Here is a 22,038-nt window from a genome sequence, read left to right on the forward strand (position 1 = left end):
TGGCCGTGTGAACTGGGGAGGTCACCTTCACAATACAGCAGCTTTACCATGTGTTACAGAAGCATGGCCGTGTGAACTGGGGAGGTCACCTTCACAATACAGCAGCTTTACCATGTGTTACAGAAGCATGGCCGTGTGAACTAGGGAGGTCACCTTCACAATACAGCAGCTTTACCATGTGTTACAGAAGCATGGCCGTGTGAACTGGGGAGGTCACCTTCACAATACAGCAGCTTTACCATGTGTTACAGAAGCATGGCCGTGTGAACTGGGGAGGTCACCTTCACAATACAGCAGCTCGCAGATCAGGAACGAGAGCAGACAATGTTGGGGATATACAATGTTGATATACAGTATTGTGCAAAAGTTTAAGGCAGATATGGGAAAAAATGCAAAGTAAGAACACTTTCAAAAACAGAAGTGCTAATACTTTATTTTTAATTAGGAAAATGGAAAGTGAATATGAAAGAACGAAAAATCTAAATCAAATGATTGTTTTATGTGAAGTCCTTCGCTTTTCAAGAGCATCATTTCTTTTTGGTCACCTGCAGACGGTTTTTGAAGGAACTCAGCAGGGAGGTTGTTCCAAACATCATGGAGAACTAACCACAGATCCTTTTTGCACAAATCTTGCTGAATCTTCATGTAATCCAAGACTATAGTGTCCTCACACACGTTAGTACGGTGTGCGGTGAGACAGGAAAGGTAAAACTATGGGATAACACAACAGTATATCAGAATATACTTACTTGGTCTGCAGGGTTGACATGTGTAGGTACGTATTGCCATTGTTCTGATGAGGTAGACTTTCTGATTCTGAGCACCCTGTTATTGACGTAGATTTAGAAGAATCTTGCTCGTTATAGATGTAACTAAGTATATGTTGTGGAGACATGAGGGTCAGAGGGTGCTCTTGTCCGCTGGCCTGGCTGTCTTTATAAAGACTACACAGACCAGGGCTCATCCCACTGAATGCTCACAGTCTTTCCCTGTGGGCAAAGCACTACTCAGACAACACAGGCTGAGACACATTGGTAAGACTTTATTGGTTCACCAACAAGCAAACACATATAGAAAATTCCTAGGAAAAGCATAAGATAGTGCAAGCAACAGAGTCCCATGCCTCCGCTGACCCGCCAGGGATTAGAGTCTTTGTGACTTCGGGGCTTCCAGGGCCAACTATCCCAGTCTAGCAGCACTCCACTTTTGGCGGGCATACACTAAGAAGAGATAGTGGCAAGCTTAGGAAGCAGTTCTGTGTTTTCTGAGTCGGAACCAAAGCTACTCAGCTGAGATTATGGAGAATCCTTCTCTTGGTGCAGTTCTGTGATTCCCCAGTTGGAGCCGAAGTTCCTTGGCTGTGGTCATGTAGAATAAGTGACAGGAGCAAGGCCCTTTTATACCTCTCAGTTTACAATTCAGGGTATTGTGTCTTACAGGATTGGTTTGGAGATGGCTGCTCTCTCATTGGTCACAAGATCAATTCGACTGCATAATTTTCCTCTGAACTATGTAGTCAGAAGGGCTGAGGCAATACACGTTTACAGACAAGGAGGTGCCAATTAGTCTGTGAAGAGACAATGGTTAATTTCTCTTGAATTAACAAATAGGACCCATATATCTGGATTAATTAAGAACCGTTCACCTTCACACAGGTGGCCTAACTCTGGCTCGTCACATAAATCTTTGCTGTCAGTGTAAACCGTGATGTAATTGATCTTTATGTTCATTACCATAGTGACTAGTTTACTGTCAAAATAAAATCAATAGCGCAATCTAAGGAGCACCCGAGATACTTTGTTAAAATTGTGTAGTTAGAAGCTGCTCACCTGGTTTTGTTGTGCGCCCTCGCACAACCCGGTGATAAGCGTGTAGTTCCTCTGGAATTGAGGGGCTGTGGTAACTGATGTTACCCGATCCTTTTTGGCTGGATGGAGCCGGAGGTTTACCGCTGATAGCTCCTGGTTCACCGACTCCTTTGATCCTGAAGCTTCAGGTCGGCTCTCCATCCTCCCGCTGGATTAATCAAGGTGAACTGATAGATTCTATGATCCTCAGCAGCTCTTTGCCGGATTCCCCTTCGGGAGTAGACAATGTGGATAATAGTGATGAAAACCGGTCTTTGAGCGCTAGTGATGGGTCAGAATCTAGATGTTCTTTTGAAGATAAGGCTTTATTGTTAAAAGGATAAAGCTCTTGTTATCAATTCACAACGCGTTTCAGCAAGATCCCCTTGCTTTCCTCAGGTCATAGTGACTAGTTTGGCTTCCTCGACTGCTATCACAGTAGCACACAGTTCCAGGTGTGGTATGGTGAGTTTACAAAGCTGTGTTAATTTTGCTTTGCTCATGATGAACCCTACACGGCATTGTCTGCTGGTGTCTATCATCTTCAATTAAGCTACAATAGCAATCGCCTTGATTGAAGTGTAGGAGAAAACACAGAGGATTTGTGTCTTGATCTTGGTAGTTGGTACGGATCCATACGAGTATGCTATGTGAAGACTTGATGAGGCTGTGAGGAAATTTCTCCAGGCAATCCACTTAGTTTTTTCTTTCATGGAAAGAGGAGTATTCCAGTTCTACACTTCTCTGGTGAAGTCTCTCAACGTAGCTTTGACTTTGATAATTACAGTAGCTGCAAATCCCAGTGGGTCATATAAATTGCTTACGGTTGACAGTACTACTCTACAACTGAAGAGTTTTTCTTCTCCAATGACTTGGAAGGTGAAGGTATCAGCTTTTATGTCAGAGAGTAAAGCAAGGCTCGGCTGCTTTGGTGGGGAGTCTATGGCAAGATGTAAATTCTTCAAGTCATTTGAGCGGTTCTTCTTTAATGAGAAAGCAATGGAACATCGGTTGGATATCAGCTGTGAATGGAATAAAGTATCTACGAAAATGGAGAAGCACTCCTAAGAGCTCATTGTTCAGATCCAGGCCTGATAACAGAGAATCATTCAATGAAACGCCTTCATACTTGGCACTTGAGTCTAATACTACCCTGATCTGACCAGGCTTCTTTGGGTAATAGAGAGAGGTACCAGCGCTCTTCTCCATGAAAGTAAAGAAATGATCTCTCATCTTGAGTTTACTGCATAGGCTGTGCCTGAGAAACTTGCAGAAGACCATGGAGGAGGTGCAACCCAGCCCTTGGTCTTGTCCTCCACCTTTCCTTGCTCCATTATCTCTAGGAAGAGTCAAATAACATCACTGTACAATTCTTTTGTCTTCTGGAAAACTGTGCATCGAAGGTCAACTTGGTCACTGTCTCAGATGCAGTCACCGTAGGCATGATTTACAGCGATACCTGGTGCTGTTTGGCAGCCCCTTCATGACGTAGTGATTTACACAAGGTTGGAGGAGAGATGGACATCCATTCTTCAGCGTACTGGTAAGCATGCTACTAACGGTTATTGACTTGTGTGCACATCCTAAACAGACCTCTTATATGATGACCCATTCTAGGTCAAGTATATGGGCATATGGAGCCTTGTAATGGCAATTGATCTGCTATCTAACCTTGTGGACTATCCAAAGAAGCCAAGACTATCTGAGCCTCTGGATCAAGGTTCGGGATCAGGCTGGCTTTACACTTCAGATGAGAATGATATGATGTTGCTTCAGGCGTAGGTATGTCAGACTTATTGTTGGGAATCTGGTTGCATTCCAATATAGTTGGCAAAGGCAGACACAATTGCCATCTTTATGCTCGACTATGAGCCTCTTCAACCTATCAGCTGTCTCTACCGACACAAATTTTTGGACACTGGATCCCCATATGTCAAAGCTATCAAAGATGGCAGACTTTGCTAACAACTTGTTACTTTGGTTGTCCAATATTATGTATACTTTGATGATTTGTCCCTTTCATCTGCTGGATAAACTTTCACTAGGAAGATTTTAAAGCTGATTTGCCTCCTCTAAGTTCTCCACAAACTTTCATTCATTTAGAAGTAAATGCTGGAGTGTCAGTATTTGTGTCCTGCATCTCCCTGCTATGCTCTTGGAATTGGGGCAGAATCTCCGATGGTGGTCCAGGGTGTAGAGTTGTGTTGTGTTCAGAGCTGTCACATTTAGCACATTTTGCACTAACCTCACAGTCCCTAGCGAAGTGCGATGTTGAATAGTAGCATTTGTAGCAGACGTGGTTCTCTTTAAGGAAAGTTTTGCGATTTTCTAGTGACTTTTTCTCAGGAGTGTGGCTTCTTGTGTAACGGACACTGCTCGGATCTTTAGATTTGTCTCCTCCTTCATGGAAACGACTCTTAGGGGTGCTTTGCATGCTGCGACATCGCTAGCCGATGCTAGTGATGCCGAGCGTGATTGTACCCGCCCCTGTCGCAGTTGCGATATCTTGTGATAGCTGCCGAAGCGAACATTATCGCTACGGCAGCTTCACACGCACTTACCTGCCCTGCAACGTCGCTCTGGCCGGCGACCCGCCTCCTTCCTAAGGGGGCGGGTCATGCGGCGTCACAGCGACGTCACACGGCAGGCGGCCAATAGAAACAGAGGGGCGGAGATGAGCGGGACGTAAACATCGGGCCCACCTCCTTTCTTTCGCATTGCCGGTGGAGGCAGGTAAGGAGATGTTCCTCGCTCCTGCGGCTTCACACACAGCGATGTGTGCTGCCACAGGAACGAGGAACAACATCGTATCTCCTATCGGTGCGTCATTATGGAAATGACCGACACTACACAGATCACCGATTTACGACGTTTTTGCGATCGTTTATCGGCGCATCTAGGCTTTACACGTTGCGACGTCGTTACTGGCGCCGGATGTGCGTCACTTTCGATTTGACCCCTACGATATAGCAGTAGCGATGTCGCAACGTGCAAAGTACCCCTTAGTTTTGTGGACCTCATCCATTGCTCTGTGAGGCATTCTGACAGAGGTTTTGTAATGTAATGTAAAATCAAAGCTAGGGTCATTTCTAATTCTTGCTTGCTCAGATACAAAATCTATAAATACATTAAATGGGGGAATTAGTACATTGTAAGTCTGCTTATACCTAGAACCATGTGTAACCCACTTTTCTTGTAAGTTATACAGGAGCTTTTGAACTATGGAGTCCACACCTCTCGAGGTGTCAAAGAATGTCAATTCCACTAGATTTCCATCTGCCTTTGACACACATAACTCCTCTAATAAATCCGTTAACTCTCTAAGCTTTAGATAGTCTTTGTTGCTATCTTAGGAAAGTCCTGTCTTCTCTGCTGCTTATATGTGTATATCTGACTACAGACGGACGTCATCAGAGTGGAGTCCGATGTTTCACACACCCTTAAGGTACCGTCACACTAAGCGACGCTCCAGCGATCCCACCAGCAACCTGACCTGGCAGAGATCGCTGGAGCGTCGCTACACGGGTTGCTGGTGAGCTGTCAAACAGGCAGATCTCACCAGCAACCAGTGACCAGCCAACCAGCCAGCAGCGACGCGTGGAAGCGATGCTGCGCTTGGTACCTAAGGTAAATATCGGGTAACCAAGCAAAATGCTTCACTTGGTTACCCGATATTTACCTTGGTTACCAGCGCACACCGCTTAGCGCTGGCTCCCTGCACTCGTAGCCAGAGTACACATCGGGTTAATAAGCAAACCGCTTTGCTTATAGTTACCCGATGTGAACTCTGGCTACGCGTGCAGGGAGCCGGCACTGGCAGCCTGAGAGCGGCGGACGCTAGTAACCAAGGTAAATATCGGGTAACCAAGCAAAGCACTTCGCTTGGTTACCCGATGTTTACCGTGGTTACCAGCGTCCGCAGCTGTCAGAAGCCGGCTCCCTGCACATTCAGATCGTTGCTCTCTCGCTGTCAAACACAGCGATGTGTGCTTCACAGCGGGAGAGCAACAACCAAAAAATGGTCCAGGACATTCAGCAACGACCGGCGACCTCACAGCAGGGGCCAGGTCGTTGCTGGATGTCACACACAGCAACATCGCTAGCAAGATCGCTGTTGCATCACAAAAACTATGACTCAGCAGCGATGTCGCTAGTGATGTCGCTTAGTGAGACATGGCCTTTAGACTTGTGAGTGTGCGTCTGATCTGATATACACAGCTAAACTTCCAAATTGTTTAACATTGGTGCAAATGCAATCCGATGTTTTATCAGATTGCACTCGCACGTATTAATTACAAGTGGGAGCGAGGCCTAAAATGAGCGATGGCCTAACAGTTGAATATACAACCCATGGCAAAAATTATGGACTCACCTGGCTTTGAGGATGTTCATTCAGTTGTTTACTTTTGGTTAAAAAAAGCAGATCACAGACATGGCACAAAACTAAAGTAATTTGTAATATCAACTTTCTGGCTTTAAGAAACACTAAAAAAAATATCATGAAAATATAATGTGCTTGCCGGTAACGATTACTTTTCAAGACCAAAAAGAGGGAATAATTATGGAATCACTTAATTCTGAGGTAAAAATTATAGAATCATGAAAAACAAACAAAGAAAAAAACACTCTAATACATCACCAGTTTTTGTTGCACCACCTCTGGCTTTTATAACAGCTTGCAGTCTCTGAGGTATGGACTTAATGAGTGACGAACAGTGCTCTTCATAAATCTGGCTCCAACTTTCTCTGATTGCTGTTGCCAGATCAGCTTTGCAGGTTGGAGCCTTGTCATGGACTATTTTCTTCAACTTCCACTAAAGATTTGCAATTGGATTGAGATCCGGACTATTTGCAGGCCATGCTATTGACCGTATTGACCGTATGTGTCTTCTTTCAAGGAATGTTTTCACATTTTTTGCTCTATGGCAGGATGCATTATCATCTTGACAAATGATTTCATCACCCCCAAACATCCTTTCAATTGATGGGATAAGAAAAGTGTCCAAAATGTCAATGTAAACTTAGGCATTTATTGAAGATGTAATGATAGCCATTTTCCCAGTGCCTTTACCTGACATGCAGCCCCATATCATGAATGACTGTGGAAATTTACATGTTCTCTTCAGGCAGTCATCTTTATATTGTTTACCTCTTCTGTATGTAAATCCCATTTCCTTTAGGTGGTTTCTTACAGTTCGGTCACAGACATTGACTCCAGTTTCCTCTCATTTGTTTCTCATTTGTCTTGTTGTGCATTTCCTGTTTTGGAGAGATATTGCTTTAAGTTCCTGTCTTGAAGCTTTAATGTCTCCTTGGTCTACCAGTATGTTTGCCTTTAACAACCTTCCCATGTTGTTTGTATTTGGTCCAGATTTTTACACATTATTTTTTAGCTGTTAACAACCAACATCTTTTGCAACATTGCATGATGATTTACACTCTTTTAATAAAAGTTTGATACTGTAATCCTCTCCTTTGTTTCAATTGACATCTCTCGTGTTGGAGCCATGATTCATGTCAGTCTACTTGGTGCAACAGCTCTCCAAGGTGTGATCACTCCTTTTTAGATGCAGACTAAAGAGCAGATCTTATTTGATGCAGGTGTTAGTTATGGGAATGAAAATTTAGAGGGTGATTCCATAATTTTTACTTCAAAATTGAGTGATTCCATAATTTTTCTCTCTGTTTGTTCTTGAAAAGTAACCGTTACTGGCTAGCACATTATGTTTTCATGATATTTTTTAGTTTTTCTTAAAGCCAGAAAGTTGACATTTGAAATTACTGTAGTTTGGTGCCATGTCTGTGATCTGCTTTTTTTTTTTAAACAAAAGTAAACAACTGAATAAACATCCTCAGAGCGAGGTGAGTCCATCATTTTGGCCAGGGGTTGTAATCTGCCAAGTACTGCTTGTATAGTTGAGAAAATACCATTTTTCTGTATAAAAATTGATTATAATCTTATGGTCTTTGTAAAATGTGCAGTGATTTCCTAGGAGATTTCTGAGGTTGAAATCTGCTGCAATTCAACATAGAAATCTGAATGCAAAAACTTTTTTTGAGCGGATATGTCAGGGGTGTGACATTTCAGCCCCTATGAGTCCTCGCTAAGATCTCTTTTATGTTGTTTGCGTCTGACAGAGATGAATCTGCGTCTGCCACATTTTATTTCCGAGAGCGTTCCTCCGCTGATGGCTGTCAGGAGGACGAGGTGCGAGAACCCTTGGAGGAGGTCTGGCTGTACGGAAAGTCTCCAAAACCAGGCGCAGACAAGTTTTCTTTTCGATTTGAACAGGTACTGGGGCCTCCTGTATCAGTCAAATAACCATTTTGGTCTGTTCAAATTTTGTGCACATCTGCGGTGGACGTTCATTCAGAACCTCCATTGGTGATTTTACCAAAGAATCGCCAAAGGTAACTGATGAATACAATGATGGAAATCTAACAAACGTCATTACTCAGTGGATCTCTGCTAGTTTCCTCCATGGGTGGGCTTCCAGCATATAATTTCTCTTTTCTTTTCCTGTAGGTCCAAAAGAGAGCAGATGAATGTTTACGAGCCTTAGACCTGATGCTTGACATCAATAATGGGAAACCAGTCTCTAATGTATTACCGTCCAACTTTAACTGGACGTTATTAAAGGTGAGCACAGAAAGAGCACATTCTGGAAGGACGATTTTTCCTACTATTTCCTGATACTTACTTAAATCTATCCTGTCCTCCACACACTGCAGATTTCCATTGCCAAAGGTAGCAAAGCAGCCAAAAAGCATAACCGAGCTACACATTTAACTGTAAGCATTACTGAGCCACCGCCATGCTTCACTGTAGACATCAAATCACTGAGCTGCCAGTATTCTTCGCTGTAGGCATCACTGAGCTACCATCATTCTTCACTGTAGACATCATATCACTGAGCTACCACTATTCTTCACTGTAGGCATCACTGAGCTACCATCATTCTTCACTGTAGACATCACATCACTGAGCTACCACTATTCTTCACTGTAGGCATCACTGAGCTACCATCATTCTTCACTGTAGACATCACATCACTGAACCACCACTATACTTAACTATAGGCATCACTGAGCCACCACCATACTTCACTGTGTAGACATCACATCACTGAGCCACCACTATACTTGACTGTAGGCATCACTGAGTCACTACCATGCTGCACTGTAGACATCAAATCACTGAGCCACCGCCATGCTTCACTGTTATCATCTCACTGAGCCACCATCATGCTTCACTGTAAGCATCACTGAGCCACCGTCATGCTTCCCTGTAGATATAACATTAGTAAGCCATCACTATACTTGACTGTAGGCATCAGCAAGCCACCACCATGCTTCACTGTAGACATCAAAGCACTGAGACACAGCTATACATCTCAGTAGACATCACTGAGCCACCGCTATATTTGACTGTAGGCATCACTGAACCACCGCCATGCTTCACTGTAAGCATCACATCACTGAGCCACCTCTATCCTTCAAAATATTTTGGTTGGATTTGAAGAAGGTTGCAGCAGCAAATCCAAGAATATTAGTGACCTAGAGACGCTGTGAGGAGCCAGTGTCTGGCCATGCATCATGTTTGCCGCAGGTCATAACAGGCAGAGGGGCTCAACTAAGCACTAAAGACGCTTATGAATGGGTGAATAATTCTGAGACTACAGTAATCAGTAACATCGGCACTTTGTGGTGAGTTTGGAGAAAGCACCTGTTATATTAATTCTGTTGAGCGAGTTACTTTCTTCTTGTTTTATTGTTTAATTGTGAAGGGCAGAAAGTTTGTAAATTCTCATAGAAACATACCGTAATTTCCAATGGTGGGTGATTAATTTTGATTGTAATTGCATTTCTTGGAGATAGAACAATTCACAGTGTGAAGCAATACATTCCCATTCACTCATATAACTGTTGGGGGGAGAGTGTGGCGCCCCCCCAAACATAACAGGTAACCACTCACATGGAAATTGACACTGAAATAACATGAATTATTGGTTTTAATGCAACATGTATTTATGCTCTCTATTTCATGAGGATGTTATATCTGGTGAGGGGTAGTGACACATCATAACCGGAGGCACTTATCTTGGTGGAAAGAGGTTTCATTTGACAATTTTAGTTTTCAGCATCATGATCTACTTGAATTTTTCTATAGGTCTGTTCTCTCCCATATTTTCCTCTGTGTATATTTTATGTTCTCTTACCCGTCTATCTTATTTTAGGATTCTATTGATGTTCAAAAAGTGGCAGCTGCCGGACATTCGTTTGGGGGAGCGACTGCAATCAAGGCTCTCGGTAGAGATACACGGTTTAGGTAAGGATTTATGTAAAGAGGAAAAATCATGTATAATTCACCAAAATTAATTAAATCTCACATATACAATCATAGTTAAACTCTTCTACCTGGGAGGGAGGCTTGTACCTAGGAGCAGTATTATAGTAGTTATATTCTTGTACATAGGGGGCAGTATTATAGTAGTTATATTCTTGTACATAGGGGGCAGTATTATAGTAGTTATATTTTTATACATAGAGGCAGTATTATAGTAATTATATGTTTGTACATAGGAGCCATATTATAGTAGTTATATTCTTGTACATAGAGGCAGTATTATAGTAGTTATATTCTTGTACATATGAGAAGTATTATAGTAGTTATATTCTTGTACATATGAGAAGTATTATAGTAGTTATATTCTTGTACATAGGGGGCAGTATTATTGTAGTTATATTCTTCTACATAGGGGGCAGTATTATAGTAGTTATATTCTTGTACATAGGGGCAGTATTATAGTAGTTATATTCTTGTATATAGGGGCAGTATTATAGTAGTTATATTCTTGTACATAGGAGCAGTATTATAGTAGTGATATTCTTGTACATAGGGGCAGTATTATAGTAGCTATATTCTTGTATATAAGGGCAGTATTATAGTAATTATATTCTTGTATATAGGGGCAGTATTATAGTAGTTATATTCTTGTATATAGGGGCAGTATTATAGTAGTTATATTCTTGTACATATGAGAAGTATTATAGTAGTTATATTCTTGTACATAGGGGGCAGTATTATTGTAGTTATATTCTTCTACATAGGGGGCAGTATTATAGTAGTTATATTCTTGTACATAGGGGCAGTATTATTGTAGTTATATTCTACATAAGGGGCAGTATTATAGTAGTTATATTCTTGTACATAGGGGGCAGTATTATAGTAGTTATATTCTTGTACATAGGGGGCAGTATTATAGTAGTTATATTTTTATACATAGAGGCAGTATTATAGTAATTATATGTTTGTACATAGGAGCCATATTATAGTAGTTATATTCTTGTACATAGAGGCAGTATTATAGTAGTTATATTCTTGTACATATGAGAAGTATTATAGTAGTTATATTCTTGTACATAGGGGGCAGTATTATTGTAGTTATATTCTTCTACATAGGGGGCAGTATTATAGTAGTTATATTCTTGTACATAGGGGCAGTATTATTGTAGTTATATTCTACATAAGGGGCAGTATTATAGTAGTTATATTCTTGTACATATGGGCAGTATTATAGTAGTTATATTCTTGCATATAAGGGCAGTATTATAGTAGTTATTTTCTTGTACATAGGAGCAGTATTATAGTAGTTATATTCTTGTACATAGGGGGCGGTATTATAGTAGTTATATTCTTGTACATATGGGGCAGTATTATAGTAGTTATATTCTTGTACATAGGAGCAGTATTATAGTAGTTATATTCTTGTATATAGGGGCAGTATTATAGTAGTGATATTCTTGTACACAGGAGCAGTATTATAGTAGTTATATTCTTGTATATAGGGGCAGTATTATAGTAGTTATATTCTTGTACATAGGAGCAGTATTATAGTAGTGATATTCTTGTACATAGGGGCAGTATTATAGTAGCTATATTCTTGTATATAAGGGCAGTATTATAGTAATTATATTCTTGTATATAGGGGCAGTATTATAGTAGTTATATTCTTGTATATAGGGGCAGTATTATAGTAGTTATATTCTTGTACATAGGAGCAGTATTATTGTAGTTATATTCTTGTACATAGGAGGCAGTATTATAGTAGTTATATTCTAGTACATAGGAGCAGTATTATTGTAGTTATATTCTTGTACATAGGAGCAGTATTATAGTAGTGATATTCTTGTACACAGGAGCAGTATTATAGTAGTTATATTCTTGTACATAGGAGGCAGTATTATAGTAGTTATATTCTTGTACATAGGAGCAGTATTATAGTAGTTATATTCTAGTACATAGGAGCAGTATTATTGAAGTTATATTCTTGTACATAGGAGCAGTATTATAGTAGTGATATTCTTGTACACAGGAGCAGTATTATAGTAGTTATATTCTTGTATATAGGGGCAGTATTATAGTAGTTATATTCTTGTATATAGGGGCAGTATTATAGTAGTTATATTCTTGTACATAGGAGCAGTATTATTGTACTTATATTCTTGTAATAGGAACAGTATTATAGTAGTTATATTCTTGTACATAGGAGCAGTATTATAGTAGTTATATTCTTGTACATAGGAGGCAGTATTATAGTAGTTATATTCTAGTACATAGGAGCAGTATTATAGTAGATATATTCTTGTACATAGGAGGCAGTATTATAGTAGTTATATTCTAGTACATAGGAGCAGTATTATAGTAGTTATATTCTTGCACATAGGAGGCAGTATTATAGTAGTTATATTCTAGTACATAGGAGCAGTATTATAGTAGTTATATTCTAGTACATAGGAGCAGTATTATAGTAGATATATTCTTGTACATAGGAGGCAGTATTATAGTAGTTATATTCTAGTACATAGGAGCAGTATTATAGTAGTTATATTCTTGCACATAGGAGGCAGTATTATAGTAGTTATATTCTAGTACATAGGAGCAGTATTATAGTAGTTATATTCTTGTATGTAGGAGCAGTGATATAGTAGTTATATTCTTGTACATATGAGCAGTATTGTAGTAGCTATATTCTTGTACATAAGGGCAGTATTATAGTAGGTATATTCTTGTACATAGGGGGGCAGTATTATAGTAGTTATATGCTTGGATATAGGAACAGTATTATAGTAGTTATATTCTTGTACATAGAGGGCAGTATTATAGTAGTTATATTCTTTTATATAGGGGCAGTATTATAGTAGTTATATTCTTGTACATAGGGGGCAGTATTATAGTTGTTATATTCTTGTATATAGGGGCAGTATTATAGTAGCTATATTATTGTACATGGGGGGCAGTATTATAGTAGTTATATGCTTGTATATAGGGACAGTATTATAGTAGTTATATTCCTGTACATAGGGGGAAGTATTATAGTAGTTATACTCTTGTACATAGGAGGCAGTATTGTAGTTAAACAGAGGAGTATTTGTACTTTTATTCTTGTACAGTACTGATCAAATCTTCGGTCACACCTGTTCATGCAGAGGTTTTTCTTGTTCTTTTTTGAATGTGCACTTAATATATTTGTTATATTCTTGTACATAGGAGCAGTATTATAGCAATTATATTCTTGTATGTAGGAGCAGTGATATAGTAGTTATATTCTTGTACATAGGGGGCAGTATTATAGTAGTTATATTCTTGAACATAGGGGCAGTATTATAGTAGTTATATTCTTGTACATAGGGGCAGTATTATAGTAGTTATATGCTTGTATATAGGAGCAGTAGTATAGTAGTTATATTCTTGTATATAGGGGCAGTATTATAGTAGTTATATTCTTGTACATAGGGGACAGTATTATAGTAGTGATATTCTTGTACATAGGGGCAGTATTATAGTAGTTATATTTTTGTACATAGGAGCAGTATTATAGTAGATATATTCTTGTACATAGGGGGCAGTATTATAGTAGCTATATTCTTGTACATAGGGGCAGTATTATAGTAGTTATATGCTTGTACATAGGAGGTAGTATTATAGTAGTTACGTATATTCTTGTACATAGGGGCAGTATTATAGTAGTTATATTCTTGTACAAAGGGGCAGTATTATAGTAGTTATATTCTTGTACATAGGAGCAGTATTATAGTGGTTATATTCTTGTACATAGCAGTATTATAGTAGTTATATTCTTGTACAAAGGGGCAGTATTATAGTAGTTATATGCTTGTACATAGGAGGTAGTATTATAGTAGTTATATTCTTGTACATAGGAGGCAGTATTGTAGTTAAACAGTGGAGTATTTGTAGTTATATTCTTAGATAGTACTGATCAATTCTTTGGTCACACCTATTCATACAGAGGTTTTTCTTGTTCTTTTTGGAATGTGCACTTTGTAGATTCCGAATGAAGGCAAAAATACTACAAAGAAATATATGTATGAAACTAAACTGAAATACGAGTTTAACCTTAGATTACTTAATATACCCCCCTTTTACTGTGATGACAGCTTTACACCTCTTTGGCATTCTTTCAAGCAGCTTCATCAAGCCATCATCTTGAATGGCTTCCTTTAAGGCAGGGGTGGGGAACCTCGGGCCTGCGGGACAAAGACTTTTTTTCTGCGGCCACCTGGCATAGCCCGGAGAACTGCAGTGGTCAGGTGACAACCGTGCTTTTGCCGGCTACCGGCCCATTAAATCTCAATGAGTGATGCGATCATGCGCACGCTCTCTGCGTATGCATACTGTAACTTCTCCACGCTGGTTTGTACCAACGTGCTCAGGGCTTACCTTGTGGGCCGAGTATGTAGCACGAGATGCGCTGCGCTCCTGTCACAGAAGATTAGCAGCAGTTTTACCCGTGTCCCTGATGTACATGCCTCCTGGCCCTGTGATTCCTCTTCCCCAGTACTGTAAGTCCACAACCCATTGCTGTCTCCCCCAGCCCCCAATTATGTGTACCCCCTAGAACTGTGTGTACCCCCTAGTACTTTGTGCCACCCTCCAGTTCTGTGTTTACCCAATTTCTGTGTACCCCTTCAGTGCTGTGTAACCCCCACTGCTGTTCGTGCCCCCCTGGGGCTGCCTTTGTCCCACTGGTGATGTTTATGCTCCTCCAGCACTGCCATGCTTCATGGTGGACACCACATAAGTAGAAACAGTAGAAAACATTAACTCACATTTTCAAGACATGGCAGTTGGTAAAAAAAAATCTAATATTTTAATTTATTAGACCACAGTACAGGTTTTCACTTATCTAATGTCCATTCCTTGTGATGCTTGGCCAAAATTTCTCTTTTTATGGTCTTCAGTAGTGGCTATTTTTTCAGCAAACTGACCATAAAGTTCTGCTTCTCGTGGTGTCCTCTAGAAAGTTGAGCAATTTTTTTTTGAGGCAGGATACTCTGATGAACTTATCCTCTGCAGCAATTCTTGGTCTTTCTCTCCTGTAGTCCTCATAAGAGCCTGTTTCATCATAACGATTGATGTTTTTACTGAGTGCAGTTGAACATACAGCCAACATGCTATAAATTTTTCGGTATTTACTAATCTTCATTTCTTAATGTTATAGTAGACTATCATCTCTCTTTACTTAGTTGAGTAATTTTTGCCCTATTTTGGCTTAGAACACTTATGGAATCTGCATCCGCCCTCTATGGACTTGTGTACCAACACTCTCTGTAAAACACACTTGATGGTCGCAAACATTTTCTAACGGCCAGTAATACCACAAATGAACTCTTGATGAGTCTTACCTTTTCACTGAAAGCCATTCCAGGTGACAACCTGATTTAGTTGCCAAGGGTGTGTAATATTTCCATCAGAGTAGTAGAGGGGTACAGTGCAGAATCTAAGGTTTAGAACGCATTCTGGTTTCTTTCATGTGTTTCTCTGTGTTCTGGGTTTTGCTGTCTTCAGTCTGAATCTACAATGTAAACATTTCCAAAACAAACTAGGAAAGCATTTGGATAAATAGGTATGTTCAAACTTTTGTTTGGAACTGTATATAGGGGCAGTATTGTATGAGGTACATTCCTCATAGGGGGCAGAATACCTGCGCTGAATGAGGAATCTGATATGATATCCCCCTGTACATTGTGTTGGTGTTAGGTGTGCTGTGGCACTGGATGCCTGGATGTTCTCTTTGAGAGATGAGATATTTTCCACCATCCATCAACCTATTTTATTCATCAACTCTGAGAAGTTCCAGTGGGTGAATAATATTATACTCATGAAGAAGTTGGATTCCACCAGCGTAGAAAGGAAGATGATCACAATCAAGTAAGTGCTCAGCCGTCCTAGTCTAGGGTCTGTCTGTAATATGTGCATTTTGGGTATACAAGAAATGGACTCTTCATTATGAATGACATCTTGACATGTATTTTAGCAGTACATTCATAGAAGGCCCCCTGCACACGTCCATGCAAAAAACAAACGTTTTGCACGGTTCGTGGTGTATGTACGTATGTCCGTCCATGTGTTAGTGTGTGCTATCCATGTGACATCCGGATAGCACACATACAGCACGAACTTGTATACTTACCTGTCTCCGGCGCTACTGTCTCACTTACTTCCAGGTCTGCAGTCAATGCCGTTAATATTCATGAGCATAATGAGTGGGCCCGGAAGCAAATGTAACAGCAGCGAAGGAGATAGCACCACCAGATACAGGTACGTATAAAAACATATTTATTTTTCAGTCATGTGTTTCCTTTGGTGCATGTCACACTGATGTCACATCAGTGTGAAATCCATGCTGGCGGCAGGAAACTAACATATCGCCGTATGGAGCACATGGACACACGGATCGTGTCAAAACATGGACATGCACACAAGCCCATTGATTTTAATAGGTCTACTTGTGCCAGTGTCTACGGCAGGGGTCTCAAACTCAGCTGGGTGAAAGGGCCGCATATAGAAAAAAAAATTGAGGGGGGCCGCATTTCCTTGCAGGACAAAATCACATTATTGATTCCATGCTTTTTTTCTATATACTTTTGGATCACTATTTTGAACATTCTTGCTTGATTATAACAAACCTGCACTTTTTTGTATATATATATATATATATATATATATATATATATATATATATATATATATATATATATATATATATATATATATATATATATATATATATATATATATAAAGAAGGGAATTTTGTTTACTTACCGTAAATTCCTTTTCTTCTAGCTCCAATTGGGAGACCCAGACAATTGGGTGTATAGCTACTGCCTCCGGAGGCCACACAAAGTACTACACTTAAAAGTGTAAGGCCCCTCCCCTTCTGGCTATACACCCCCCCGTGGGATCACGGGCTCCTCAGTTTTAGTGCAAAAGCAAGAAGGAGGAAAGCCAATAACTGTTTTAAATACAAATTCAACCCGAGAAACAACCTCGGAGAACTGAACTGTTCAACATGAACAACATGTGCACCCGAAAAAAACAAATTTCCTAAGAAAAACAGGGCGGGTGCTGGGTCTCCCAATTGGAGCTAGAAGAAAAGGAATTTACGGTAAGTAAACAAAATTCCCTTCTTTGTCGCTCCTAATTGGGAGACCCAGACAATTGGGACGTCCAAAAGCAGTCCCTGGGTGGGTAAAAGAATACCTCGTGATAGGGCCGTCAAACAGCCCTTTCCTACAGGTGAGCCACCGCCGCCTGAAGGACTTGTCTACCTAGGCCGGCATCCGCCGAAGCGTAGGTATGCACCTGATAATGCTTGGTAAAAGTGTGCAGACTCGACCAGGTAGCCGCCTGGCACACCTGCTGAGCCGTAGCCTGGTGCCGTAATGCCCAGGACGCACCCACGGCTCTGGTAGAATGGGCTTTTAGTCCTGATGGAATCGGAAGCCCAGCAGAACGGTAGGTGTGAAGAATTGGTTCCTTGATCCAACGCGCAAGGGTGGATTTGGAAGCTTGCGACCCTTTACGCTGACCAGCGACAAGGACAAAGAGTGCATCCGAGCGGCGCAGAGGCGCCGTGCGGGAAATGTAGATCCTGAGTGCTCTCACCAGATCCAATAAATGCAAACCTTTTTCAAATTGGTGAACTGGATGCGGACACAAAGACGGTAAAGTGATATCTTGATTGAGATGAAAGGAAGATACCACCTTGGGAAGAAATTCTGGAATTGGACGCAGAACTACCTTGTCCTGGTGAAACACCAGGAATGGAGATCTGCATGATAACGCCGCCAGCTCGGACACTCTCCGAAGAGACGTGACCGCCACTAGAAAGGCCACTTTCTGTGAAAGACGAGAAAGGGAAACCTCCTTCATAGGCTCGAAAGGCGGCTTTTGGAGAGCAATTAGAACCTTGTTCAGGTCCCAGGGCTCCAATGGCCGCTTGTAAGGGGGGACGATATGACAAACCCCTTGCAGGAACGTGCGTACCTGAGGAAGTCGCGCCAGGCGTTTCTGAAAAAATACGGATAGCGCGGAGACTTGACCCTTAAGTGAGCCAAGCGACAAACCTTTTTCCAACCCAGACTGCAGGAAGGAAAGAAAAGTAGGCAATGCAAAAGGCCAGGGAGAAACTCCCTGAGCCGAGCACCAAGATAGGAATATCCTCCACGTCCTGTGGTAGATCTTGGCGGAGGATGGTTTCCTAGCCTGTCTCATGGTGGCAACCACTTCATGAGATAAACCTGAGGCCGCTAGGATCCAGGACTCAATGGCCACACAGTCAGGTTCAGGGCCGCAGAATTCAGATGGAAAAACGGCCCTTGAGACAGCAAGTCTGGACGGTCTGGTAGTGCCCACGGATGGCCTACCGTGAGGTGCCACAGATCCGGGTACCACGACCTCCTTGGCCAGTCTGGAGCGACGAGAATGGCGCGGCGGCAGTCGGACCTGATTTTGCGGAGCACTCTGGGCAACAATGCCAGAGGTGGGAACACATACGGTAGTCGGAACTGCGACCAATCTTGAACTAAGGCGTCTGCCGCCAGAGCTCGGTGATCGTGAGACCGTGCCATGAAAACCGGGACCTTGTTGTTGTGCCGTGACGCCATCAGGTCGACGTCCGGCATCCCCCAGCGGCGACAGATCTCCTGAAACACGTCCGGGTGAAGGGACCATTCCCCTGCGTCCATGCCCTGGCGACTGAGAAAGTCTGCTTCCCAGTTTTCTACGCCTGGGATGTGAACGGCGGATATGGTGGATGCCGTGTCTTCCACCCACGTCAGAATCCGCCGGACTTCCTGGAAGGCTTGCCGACTGCGTGTTCCCCCTTGGTGGTTGATGTATGCCACCGCTGTGGAGTTGTCCGACTGAATTCGGATCTGCTTGCCTTCCAGCCACTGTTGGAAGGCTTGTAGGGCCAGATAGACTGCTCTGATCTCCAGAACATTGATCTGAAGGGTGGACTCTTTCCGAGTCCACGTACCCTGAGCCCTGTGGTGGAGAAACACTGCTCCCCACCCTGATAGACTCGCATCTGTCGTGACCACCGCCCAGGATGGGGGTAGGAACGACTTTCCTTTTGACAATGAGGTGGGAAGAAGCCACCACCGGAGAGATTCCTTGGCTGCCTGAGAGAGGGAGACCTCCCTGTCGAGGGACGTCGACTTCCCGTCCCATTGGCGGAGAATGTCCCATTGTAGTGGACGCAGATGAAACTGCGCAAAAGGAACTGCTTCCATTGCTGCTACCATCTTCCCTAGGAAGTGCATGAGGCGCCTCAAGGGGTGCGACTGGCCCTGAAGGAGAGATTGCACCCCTATCTGTAGCGAGCACTGTTTGTCCAGTGGAAGTTTCACTATCGCTGAGAGAGTATGAAACTCCATGCCAAGATATGTTAGTGATTGGGTCGGGGTTAGATTTGACTTTGAAAAGTTGATAATCCACCCGAAACTCTGGAGAGTCTTCAGTGCCACGTTCAGGCTGTGTTGGCATGCCTCTTGAGAGGGTGCCTTGATAAGTAGATCGTCCAAATACGGGATCACGGAGTGACCTTGTGAGTGCAGGACTGCTACTACTGCTGCCATGACCTTGGTGAAGACCCGAGGGGCTGTCGCCAGCCCGAAAGGTAGAGCTACGAACTGCAGGTGTTCGCTTCCTATAACGAAGCGTAGAAAACGCTGATGCTCTGGCGCAATTGGCACGTGGAGATAAGCATCCTTGATGTCTATTGGTGCTAGGAAATCTCCTTGAGACATTGAGGCGATAACGGAGCGGAGAGATTCCATCCTGAACCTCCTGGTTTTTACGTGTTTGTTGAGCAGCTTTAGATCCAGGACGGGACGGAACGACCCGTCTTTCTTTGGCACCACAAACAAATTGGAGTAAAAACCGTGACCTTGTTTCTGAAGAGGAACAGAAGTCACCACTCCTTCCGCCTTTAGAGCGGACACCGCTTGCAGCAGAGCATCGGCTCGGTCGGGCGGTGGGGAAGTTCTGAAGAAGCGAGTTGGAGGACGAGAGCAGAACTCTATCCTGTACCCGTGAGACAGAATGTCTCTCACCCAACGGTCTTTGATCTGTGACAACCAAATGTCGCCAAAGCGGGAGAGCCTGCCACCGACCGAGGATGCGGAGAGAGGAGGCTGAGAGTCATGAGGAAGCCGTCTTGGTAACGGTTCTTCTGGCTGGCTTTTTTGGGCGTGATTGAGTCCGCCAAGAATCTGAGCCCCTCTGATCCTTCTGAGTCCTTTTGGACGAGTAGAATTGGGACCTGCCTGAGCCTCGAAAGGACCGAAAACCAGACTGTCCCCTCCTCTGTTGAGGTTTGTTTTGTCTGGGCTGAGGTAAGGATGAATCCTTACCCTTGGAGTGTTTAATGATTTCATCCAAACGCTCACCAAACAATCGGTCACGAGAAAAAGGCAAACTGGTTAAGCACTTCTTGGAAGAAGAATCTGCCTTCCATTCGCTCAACCACAGGGCTCTGCGTAAAACCACAGAGTTGGCTGACGCCACCGCCGTACGGCTCGTAGAGTCTAGGACAGCATTAATCGCGTAAGACGCGAATGCAGACATTTGAGAGGTCAAGGGTGCCACCTGCGGAGCAGATGTACGTGTGACCGTGTCGACCTGTGTAAGCCCAGCTGAAATAGCTTGGAGTGCCCATACGGCTGCGAATGCTGGCGCCAACGACGCTCCAATAGCTTCATAGATGGATTTTAACCAGAGCTCCATCTGTCTGTCAGTGGCATCTTTAAGTGCCGCCCCATCTTCCACTGCAACTAGAGATCTGGCTGCAAGCCTGGAGATTGGAGGGTCCACCTTGGGACACTGTGTCCAGCCCTTGACCACGTCAGGGGGAAAAGGATAGCGTGTATCTTTAAGCCGTTTGGAAAAACGCTTATCTGGATAAGCGTGGTGTTTCTGGATTGCGTCTCTAAAGTCAGAGTGGTCCAGAAACGTGCTTAATTTACGCTTGGGATACCTGAAATGGAATTTCTCCTGCTGTGAAGCTGCCTCCTCCGCAAGAGGAGCTGGTGGAGAAATGTCTAACATCCTATTGATGGACGCTATAAGATCATTCACTATGGCGTCACCATCCGGGGTATCTAGATTGAGAGCGGCCCCAGCATCAGACTCCTGATCAGTTACATCCGCCTCATCACACAGAGAGTCGTCCCGCTGGGACCCTGACCAGTGTGATGAAGTTGAGGGTCGCTCATAGCAAGCCCACTTAGGTTGTCTGGGACTGTCGTCCGAGTCAGAGCCGTCACCCTGGGGTGCATATGACACCCCCGGAGCTAGGAAGTGGTCCAGCTGAGGGGGACCAGGGGGCAATGGATCAACAGTGCCCATGGTCTGAGTTACTGGTCTAGACTGCAATGTTTCAAGAATTTTAGACATAGTCATAGACAATTTGTCAGCAAAAGCTGCAAACTCCATCCCTGTCACCTGGACAGCATTTACAGGTGGTTCTCCCTGGGTCACCTCTAGCAGCGGCCCCGGCTGAGCAATTGCCACAGGGGCCGAGCACTGCACACAATGGGGGTCAGTGGAACCTGCCGGTAGAGTAGCCCCACATGCGGTACAAGCAGCATATAAAGTCCGTGCCTTGGCACTTTTGCTTTTTGCGGACGACATGCTGTTATCTCCTTGAGAAATCTAAGGAGGGTATATAGCAGAAAACCACCAGCGACTGTACAGTGCAAAGTATTGCCAGCACAAAATACAAAAGTACACTATGGCACAAGTGGGGGAGAGCCCTTGAGGGCTGCTTACCGCCCGCTGAAAAGCGGGTGTGAGATCGTAGAATCCCTTGTCTGGGTCTC

The 22,038-nt window shown here is 42.9% G+C and overlaps 1 protein-coding gene across 1 annotated transcript in view; it reads left to right on the forward strand.

The window, feature by feature from the left end:
* Window positions 1–22,038, forward strand: part of LOC142295724 (platelet-activating factor acetylhydrolase-like) — a 112,497-nt gene that overhangs the window by 81,787 nt on the left and 8,672 nt on the right. The window contains exons 6-9 of the mRNA XM_075338816.1: window positions 7,986–8,139; window positions 8,374–8,487; window positions 10,085–10,176; window positions 15,910–16,080. Coding sequence (XP_075194931.1) covers window positions 7,986–8,139; window positions 8,374–8,487; window positions 10,085–10,176; window positions 15,910–16,080 — 531 coding nt within the window. The remainder of the gene's footprint in view (window positions 1–7,985; window positions 8,140–8,373; window positions 8,488–10,084; window positions 10,177–15,909; window positions 16,081–22,038) is intronic.

Source organism: Anomaloglossus baeobatrachus, chromosome 3 (genome assembly GCF_048569485.1).
Source record: "Anomaloglossus baeobatrachus isolate aAnoBae1 chromosome 3, aAnoBae1.hap1, whole genome shotgun sequence".
In the NCBI taxonomy this organism is placed as follows: Eukaryota; Metazoa; Chordata; class Amphibia; order Anura; family Aromobatidae; genus Anomaloglossus; species Anomaloglossus baeobatrachus.